The sequence below is a fragment of the Azolla caroliniana genome, unplaced genomic scaffold (genome assembly GCF_043228905.1).
Source record: "Azolla caroliniana isolate FFs.n. ecotype wild unplaced genomic scaffold, voAzoCaro1.0.p SCAF_4, whole genome shotgun sequence".
NCBI classification, from domain to species: Eukaryota; Viridiplantae; Streptophyta; class Polypodiopsida; order Salviniales; family Salviniaceae; genus Azolla; species Azolla caroliniana.
This window is the reverse complement of record NW_028230439.1, coordinates 20,230,876-20,240,957: the sequence shown is the minus strand read 5'-3', so window position 1 is coordinate 20,240,957 and position 10,082 is coordinate 20,230,876. Positions and strand designations below refer to the sequence as shown.

At 40.0% G+C, this 10,082-nt stretch overlaps 1 protein-coding gene across 1 annotated transcript; it reads left to right on the top strand.

Moving 5' to 3' along the window:
* Positions 1 to 6,924: 6,924 nt before the first annotated feature.
* Positions 6,925 to 9,769, top strand: LOC147865316 (uncharacterized). The gene is made up of 2 exons (XM_087318099.1): positions 6,925 to 7,298; positions 8,057 to 9,769. Exons 1-2 carry the CDS (start codon positions 7,222 to 7,224, stop codon positions 9,693 to 9,695), a joined length of 1,716 nt encoding a protein of 571 aa, XP_087174225.1. The 5' UTR covers positions 6,925 to 7,221; the 3' UTR covers positions 9,696 to 9,769.
* Positions 9,770 to 10,082: the final 313 nt, after the last annotated feature.

The following is a 10,082-nucleotide window of genomic DNA, read 5'->3' as shown; positions in this document are numbered from 1 at the left end:
CATACAATATAAAGTGGTAACACTTTATCTAATTTCCACTATTTCTTTTTTGTTCTTGTTTTTATCACACACATACATTCAAAAAATAGCTCCCAACAATATGAACGCTTAAGAGTGATTGTGAAACCATTGCATGATGAAAAAAGCACGAAAAAAGCAGAGATCCTGATCGCCATAGGAATGAAATCTTGGTGAATCCTATGTGTGGAATTGGGCGATTCGAACTCCCCTCTTTCCGGGAATCGATACATTGATATGATAGCCCGAAAGAGCCTCGGGAATACCATCGATCTGAAGTGTGGATTGCTTTTTCCGAGAAGAGAAACACTTTTTTGGCATGCGTTCAAACTCTGACTTATATGTTTGTAAGTTGGCTTTTGATGTTAATCAGAAACATTTATCACATAAATAAACTTTTCGGATGATATGTAGTGCCTATCGTGTTCAAGACGAGTGTTGATCTAGGCCTTAATGCATTTACTCAAAGTTACCAATGGGTACAACAAATGTTGATGTACTATTGCATGTACATCACCTTGCCATGTCCACATGTGTGCAAGGATACGATGGAATGATGAATGGGAATGAGCCTGACGGGAACCAACAAATATTGGGGCATCTACGCAAAAATGTTAGGACGTCATTGAACACATTCTCCTGGTGAATTTTAAAGCAAGATGAGTTGTCACTCATTTTGGCATCTCACATCCATTATCTTGAAATCTATGAACTATTGGAACAAACTATTTTATGAACTTTCTAGTTAGGAATTTGGAGATGAAGATCGTCACACCCTATGATACGAACCATATGCCATCTTGAAAAAAGATTTTTGCCATCAATCTTTGGCACACCTAACTCAAATTATAGAAGCAACTAGCTTTGACTAAGATACATCCACATTTTCCTCTTATGCACTTTATAGAAACACTATTTCCCCCTTGTATACATTCATTTTTTAGCAATGGTATATTTGTTCCATCATAATTTGCATAGTTATGGTATATGACGTCGATCGACAAATTTTCTTTCAAACTCGGTAACTCTTCTTCCCTACAATAATGTTGTTTTTCATGACCTTGTTTGCAATCCTCTTGATCAAACTTCCACTCTCATACTAAATAGAATTGGTTAATAATGATAGTATGGCAGATGTCGAGTAGAACAATTAACTTGCTTAATTGTTATCGGATTATTTGTGTGAATCTCACCACCCTATAACCAATATTCCTCCAAATGAAGAAGTTAATGTACAAGGATGAGTTTGCAACGAAATGTTAACTCACTCAATCGGAAACTCAAGTTCGTTAGAAGCCAACCCATGTTCTATGTTCTTGCTTGTCAAGGGTGAATGGTGACATTGAACCTCTAGGAGCAACATACCTTAGCAACACTTCATAGACTTTTATAAAGATTTAAAATGAGAAATTAAATGACGGAACGACAATAAGCATAACTACAAATGCATGGAGAAACACGATGTCAACTTCTATGAAACCGGTCTAGAGCAATATTCTTGAAACTAATCAACTTCTATGTTCTTTTTTTTTCTTTTCTTTTTTTCCAAAAGAAACTCCTTCCATTAGTTATAAAATTTTACAAATGAGGCGATTATGTACAAATCCCTAAAGGGACGCTTTAGTTCCATCTAATGTGGAAGCCCACTGACTCAAGAAAGGGAGAGGACGACCATTGTTGGATGAAGGCTATGTGTTGTCTTTCAACTCCCTCGGAGCCACCTTTAAGGCCATCATATTGGCTCTTCAGAGTGGCTACAATTTCACTCCATATCTCTTGCAGTAACCTTGTTGGATGGGTGGTTTGGTTGGAGAAGACTCGCCTACATCGTTGTTTCCATAGAATCCAAAGGGTTATTGGGCTAACCAATTCCAACACCTCTTGAGATTTGTCATTAAGAGGAAAATAGTGGACATTGTCGCTGGAGGAGAAAAGAACCTCTTGTGCTTTTATCACCAAAGTCATCCCCTCCTCCTGATGCTTGTATCGGCCAATTGCAGCTTGCCATGATAGCCAACATATATTTCCCCACTTGATTGAACCTTGCACCTGGCATAATTGCAACAAGCGGCCAACCCCCTGCCATGTTCTATGGGACGTTGGGCAGTCCCACAGAGCGTGTCGTATGGATTCTACTGCATGTGGGCACTCTACACAATTAGGAGAGTTAAGGTTCCCACGTTGCCATGCTCCCACCGGTAGGGACTTATGTATTAACAACCATTGGAAAGTGGTAATTCGCCTCGCGTGTTGTTGCTTCCAGATTTTCTGCCAAAACTTGGTGATTATTGCGGAGGCAACTTGAAATGTGTGCCAGACCTTCGCAGCAGCCTGTTCTCGGGCGGTTTGAGCAGCTAGAATGTGGCGACCCAATCTAGTTGTGAATTGGAAGAAAGGGATGGGTTTGCTTCCTTGCCCCGCGTAGGGATCACACCATGTCCATTGCAAAAGAGTCCCAACTGACCTTACGCACCGATGTGTTTTCATGAGTACATATATGCCAATCGGGTTGTACTTTGATCGGATCAGGATCTACAATCCATTTATGACCAGTGTACGCGAGTACTCGAATGGCGTTATTCTGTGTGGGTGTCTCAGTGTCCCTCACTTCATGGCCTTCGAGCATGTCTGGTGATCCCCTACCTCTCGGGATCAGAGAGCCCTCCTCCTCGTGGCCTATCCATTTCTCCATTGTCGTCCTTTGAGTAGTAGAGTCCCTAATCAGTAACGCGTTAATGATTTCCGATCTCATAGTCCATCCGCCCTTGATTCCATGGAGTATGTTCGCTTGATCTTGTAGTGGCATTGACATAAACCGTCGCCAACATTCAATACTTTTGCCTGGACCTTCTGCAATGTATCCCCATGACAACCCCTTACGTGATCCCAGTAGTTGATTAGATTCATTCTTGAGACATGGGTTCCATAGGATACGTTGACTGAGCCAGGCAGGTTCGGATCTCGATTGCTCACACTGGAGTTCCCGACGAATGTCACACTATGCCTTCCACATGGATGCACTGAATCTGTCCTCCAAATGGCTGGAGAAACTAGGTTTGAGATCCATGTTTAGAATCCATCCCGTTTGGGGGGCTCAATTGACCCCTTTTCGTGGCTTAAAGTAAGCGAAACGTAACCTCAGTAGCATTTTCCAACAATCATTTCCTGGTTGGAGTCCTCGCACCACAAATTTGGCAAGTAAGGCTTTCGATTGTGAAAGGGGATCAATAAGACCCAATCCCCCTCTCAACTTAGGCGTTGTGAGTATAGGCCACACCACCTTGGCGCGAGCTTCATGGTCTTCCTTACCAGACCAAATGTAGTTGCGGACCAGTCGTTGAATCTGATGTATACTTTCCTTGGAGATTGTCCAGCATGATAGACTGTACCATGCTGTTGCGAGGAGTACTTGATTTGCCACTATGATGCGACCTGCTAGCGACAATTTTGTAGAGCTCCAATGTATCAACTTTTGTCGAATGGAGAGGATAACGGGTGCAATCATAGTCTCCGGCGGTATGTTGAAGCCAATTTGGAAGCCCAAATATTTGGTGCTCGCTCCTTGATTGATCCACTTGAAAGCGGGGTGAGGGTGCCACGCCGGATGTGTTTCTTGAGAAAGCCATATTGCATAGGATTTGTGCCAATTGATCATGGCGTTGGATCGCTTGCAAAATAAAACTAGCCCACTTTCTAGCTTTTGGAGGTTTTCTAGGTCCCCTTGCAGGTAGACTGCTGTGTCAACTTCTATGTTCTAAGCTTGTTTATGAGTATGTTGCTTAATCTTAAACATATTGCAATGGTTACACTTATATATTAGAAAACTAAATCTTTTTCAATCCATCTCATGAAGTGTTGTATCCTAAACCATTTTGTGGACCATGTTCATTACCTTTCTCATCACGATCTAATTGGCATAAAACAACATTCATTGCAATAATTTTATTCTTCGTGTTTGGGAATATATTGCATATGCATTATGAACATCAAGTGGAATCATTACTCATGGAGAAGAGAAATATTGGAGCACACGCTTGATCCATGTAAATTCAAATAGGACATTATTTGTGCATATACCTTCAAAAGGCAAGGCAAACATCATGATTGATATAGAAGAAAATTTTAAACTGCCAACAAGAAAATTTTAAACTACCAACAATTTCATAGTTGGCACAATGCATGTTACCTTTAAATCACCTCTAAACACCATGTGAAATCATGACATTTCCAAAGAAGAAGAACCTCAAAAAACATAATTATTCATATATTAAAGCATATAAAGGGAGAGTGATGTCAACACATGCTTGGAATCCTAAAAACTCCAAGCCCTAGAGGGTGTGGACAACATACCTTGTATGTACATGCACATAGTAACCCATGTAGATACGTAGATGTCGCATGCACACATACAAACATACATACAAATGCACCACATGTATATGTCGAATAACCTACACATACACATACTCACACAAGAATATATATAGGCGCACACATACATATTTGTCCATGCACATACACAATGCACATTAACATGGGCACACATAGGCATGCATGATTACATTCATGCACATGATTATTGATACACATGTTTGTGCATACACACATACATGCATACACTACATATATATGCACACTTACAAAGAAAAAGACGTGCATGATTATAGGCTATCGGCAACATATGCATACATACTACATACGCAATTTTGTCTTTAGTAGGTATGTGAAGAAACCCCATTAGTATACCCTTCAGTATATCCATCCAAATGCCAAATACATGTAGGATTTACTACCAAAACTGGTCGAGCTACCATTTTTATAACTTGCTTAGGTGAGAGAATCGTAATAGGTAAGAGACATTATCCTCACACAATTTGCCTTGAATCATTAGAGGCAAAGCTAGTAAAAGAAATTTCTCAGGCTATGACCCCTCCAGCAGGAACAACTTGAAGGCTCAATAGGGCAATAAAATTACAAGCCAATCATTTTCTCCAACTACTTGCTTTCTTCCTCTGATTTAACAGAGATTTTTAAAGATTTGGGGTGCGGAGTCTTTCATCCGCTCAATTGAAAAAGACTGAGATTTATCACTCTTGAATTGAAACAGGGCTTGTACTTCTGGTTTTATAGGTCCATTTGTATCATTCCTTTGTATGTGGGACCTTAGGGCCAAAAACATGTATTTTTAACAAATGTATCTACAGTTTGGACTCAACCTCCACATGGGCCACCCAAGATAATGTTTACATATATTCCTTCCTCCTTTGCATGTGGACTACATACATGATTCGAGCTTCGCCTATTTTTACTTCCTTGGGTGAGTCTTTCAATCCAATGTAATCCTTGTCCAATCTACGGTTAAATTATATGGGCCCTCTGCAAATCTTCACGTTCGTGCGTTGGTTTGCACTAAGTTCTTTTTGTTGCTAATCAAAACCGCTTGCCTTTGTCAGGTGTCATGCCATTGGATTTAACTCCTGGGCTGTAGAATATTGAAGCAACAAGATTATAGGAGGATGCACACCAGGTTTCTATGTGCACGTATATTGTGTTCTTAATGGTCGTGTTGGTTCTTTATAGGTCATCGTTGAAGCAAATATCACTTGCATCAATACTTTCTTATCTTAGTGAGCACGTCATCATCATTTTGTCAATGTTTTATCCCATTGTACTATGCTCATCCTTTAGCATTTTAGTGAATATCAATAACTCTCTAGTTGCACATTCCTTAGGATTATGTATGTGTTTCCACGATTATAACATGCACACACATGTAGTTGATTTAAGCGATCTCGATGGAGCGTGTTCGTTCATCCCATAGTGCAAGGAATAACCAATGTTTCGTCCACCTTCATATAGAAAGAGGCATCTTACAACAATTCTTTAGATTTTGAAGTTGTGAGTGGTCAGTTATTATGTCCATGTTGCATGAACATTGTCACAAAGAAAACCTTCAACTTGACAAAAAAAAGAAAAACTTGTTGCTTATACAAAGATATCACAAAGGAGTGAGGGAATATAGAAACCAAGCTACGTATACAATAATATTACAAACACCTTAGGAACCACTATTGTAAGAAGCAATATTAAACATGATTACTTTTTCTTATTTTTTCGATGAAGGGCACACCTCGGGTATGTCTGAAGCTTAAAATGTAAGGGTAATATCATTACACATTATGCTCAGAACGAGGAATTGGGGAGGGAACAATCGATCGATCATCAATCCTAGGTATAAGGTGCATTTTTTCCCCCAGTGTGAATGGGAAACCCATTGGAACGAGCTGAAATAGGTTGTTAGCTGCACGAGCAAGGGACCAGCTTTCGCCACACACTTGTGGCATAAAGTAAGAGTAAGTGTTTTGACACGTAAAGAAAAGAAGAAGAAGACGAAGACGAAGAGACGACACGGTGCCACGTGAAGAGGGCTAACGGCACCCCCGCCAAGCTTTTCTACCACGTAAAAAGCAAAGAGCAAGCCAACCAATAAGATCGGTCTCTTATGCCACGTGAGCAAAAATGGGGGTGCGGGAAATGCATATACATACATATATATTATTGCCACGTGTGCAGGAGCCAAAAGCAAAAGATTCTGCCATGTAAGCACCCCGCCACATCAACAAGCTTCTGGCCACGTAAGCTTGCCACGTGGCCTCCATCCCCGCCACGTCGGCTGCCAAGTTGGATGCCGCCACGTCGGCGCCCATTGGGCCATATGGGCGGTCAGGGAGTTTAAAAAGAAAGAAGAAGAAGAAGAAGAAGGATCACCGGCTTAGTTGGGAAACCGCGTGGTTTTTTGAAAACCACCGGTTTTGGGCCAAAACCGCCGGTTTGTTGTGTAGAAGACAGATGCGATATGCATTTTCACTAGCAGTTCTTAATGGCGAGCTTCGCCCGGTAGCAGAGAAGAGAAAGAGAAGGAGAGTGGCTATGGCGATGGCGTCTTTCCCTCCACATCCTCCTGTGCTGCAGTCACTCTCGACGCTTCTCTGTAGACATAGCCATGGAGTTCTGGTGGGTGGAAATCATACCTCTGCAAGGTTTTGCTCCCGATAAATCATTCTTTTCCCTCTTCTTCTTGTCGTTCATCATCATCATCCTCTACTTCGATCGTCTCCTCGTCCATCCTTTAATACTGCTGGTTGGCATCTGAGGAACTCTTTATTTCCTTGATCAAGAAGCTTCTGGAAGAATCAGATCGCAATGCGTGGCCAGCTCCCATCGCTGATTCCTTCTCCTCCTCCTCTGCGTGCTGATCGCAAAGTTTTTATAACCCGGAGGTAATGTTCTTCTTAGGTCATCTCTGTCACTTTGCTATATAGCGTAAAGAAAACGCTTAAATAAGCTCGTCTTCATTTTTGCACTTCTGCTTCTCGTTCATCCTCATCCTCATCAATACAGTTTGTGTGTCTTATCATTCGATATCATCCATATCCGCTTCATCTTCTTCTTCTTGTTATTCTAATGCCATTATTCCTGCGTAAGGGACCCATACATACGTTGTCACCTTCTTTTTTGCTCACGTCTTTTAATTTCTTGCCTGGGTAGAAGAGAAGCAAATGGTAGTATCCTTCTGCACAGATTGTTATTTTGCACACGGCTTTCGTTCTGTAGGGCTAATTCTTTTACCGATGCATAATAAAGGAAAAAATATTAAGAAATGAAAAGAATTTTCATTCTGCATAGCCCGTTCATTTACCTCTGTAAATGAAAGAGAAAAGAAATAAATCACAAAAAGGATTGAAAATTCAAATATTTTCTGCACGGTTCCTATAGATGCATCAGGGAAAAGTTGAACGGAAGGGGAATTTTCTTTCCAATAGAAAAGGGAAAATTAAATTGTTATGGATATTCAATATACTATAAATTGATGGATATCGGCAATATCTTGATGCATTTGTCTACATGAATTGACCTAAGATCTGTTTATCTATAAATACGCTTGATGGGTTTCATGTGTATTATTTTAATGTTGGTTTGATGTATTTCCTTACAGATTATTTTGACATTGGAAACTAATGTTCACTGAATGGTGCAGGGTCATTGTTGCCGCTATTCTTTTCACGTTTGTAATTCTTTATGCGCAGTTCTTTTACCTGCATAACGGAAAAGTGAATGGAAATTTGACATGTGATGGAACTGGCTATAAATGTAGCATCTTTAATGCATTACACTATGGATCTTCCATAATTGGAAGTCAAGATTTCTCTGTGAATTCTTTTGGAGGTAATGGAAATGGATACAGTGCAATGAATGTGGCGATGAAGAAGTTTCAGCCTATGAGTACAAGCTTCAATTCTGATGCTCTTAGACCTCGCCACAACTTCAAGTCTTATGAAGATTATCTCCAGCTACAGCTCAAAAAGACTCTAAACCCAAAGCTTAGGAAGCTCTGGACATCCAAGGACTGGAGAAGGAAAGTGAATGCATTCTCTGTCATTTTCCAATCCCTAATGAATGAGGGGATTTTGAAGCATGAGGACAAAGCTTTATGCATTGCTGCGAGAGTAGGCCAAGAAGTTCTTGCGTTGCGAGAGATAGGTGTAAATGATTCGATTGGTGTTGACCTCGTTCCTTCTCCTCCTTTTGTTGTTAAAGGAGATATGCACATGCTTCCTTTTGGGGATGGAATATATGATTTTGAGTTCTCAAATGCATTTGATCATGCATTATTCCCGGCAGTGTTCGCTTCTGAGGTGGAGAGGACACTCAAGCCAAGTGGCATTCTAGTTCTTCATCTCTCTATCAGACATCGGACAGACAAGTACTCGGCAAATGACTTGATCAAACTCGATCCTATCTTGGAGCTTTTCCATAATTTTGAAGTATTGCATGTTCGAGACATTGATTTGTTTGGTTTAGATTCAGAGATTGTTCTTAGGAAATATGGGAGTGACTCTAAAAGGAACAATGATGGTGCAATGAACAATAAATGTTCTTCTTCAAGGCTAAAGGAGAGAATCATAAATACTGCCGAGCCTCTCATCGAGGAAGAACCACGGAAGCCATGGATTACATTGAAGGAGAATTCCAAGAAGGTTATGTACCTTCCTACTGTTACCAACCTTAGCAATTACCAGAGGCATCTCTATATTGATGTGGGTGCGAGGAGCTACAGTTCGAGTATAGGTAGCTGGTTTGTCAAAAAGTATCCTAAACAAGGTAAGGATTTCCTTATATATGCTGTGGAGGCAGATAAATCTTTTGTCAAAGACTATGCCAAACGGAAGAATGTGCATCTTTTGCCTTATGCTGCGTGGGTGAAGAATGAGAGCTTGATTTTTGGTGTGAATAGTCAGAATAGGGTTGCTGAAGGTGAAATAGGTATGGGTAGGATTCAAAGGAGGTCAACAATGAATGATCAAACAGATTCTTCTAGTGGTCTTCAAATGGTGCAAGGTTTTGATTTTGCTGAGTGGCTCTTGAAGACTGTATCTTTGGATGATTTTGTTGTGTTGAAGATGGATATTGAAGGCACCGAGTTCGACCTCTTGCCTCGGATGCTGGAAACAGGAGCAATCTGTCTTGTTGATGAACTTTTCTTGGAATGCCATTATAATAGGTGGCAGAAAACAAGTCCAGAGAGGACCTCCAAGTATAAAAAGACATTTGATGAATGCCTTTCTTTCTTTCAAACACTCAGAAGCAATGGTGTCCTTGTTCATCAGTGGTGGTAATCCTTGTTGCCCCTTAAACATAAATTCCTATTCAGAGACATTGTAATCCTTTCATTAAGATGCTCTTTTTTAAACTTGGATTTGAATGATAATGTTGTGGTTCTTTGAATAACTTTTGAAAATGATATCCATGGATATGTTGTGGTTCTTTGAATAACTTTTGAAGATAGGTTTTTTCTGAAAAGTGAGAGAAATGGTTTTTGACTCATGCTTTGTGTTCCTATGCTTCAAGAAACCAATTGAAATTAAATTTTAAATTGAGTTAGATTGAAATTAATTATTCAATTCATTCCATGGTATTTTCACTAAATTGATTTACTCTTTGATTCCATTAATGGTATATCTCACAAGATAAGAAGAGATTATCACTTTGAAATTAAAATTAAA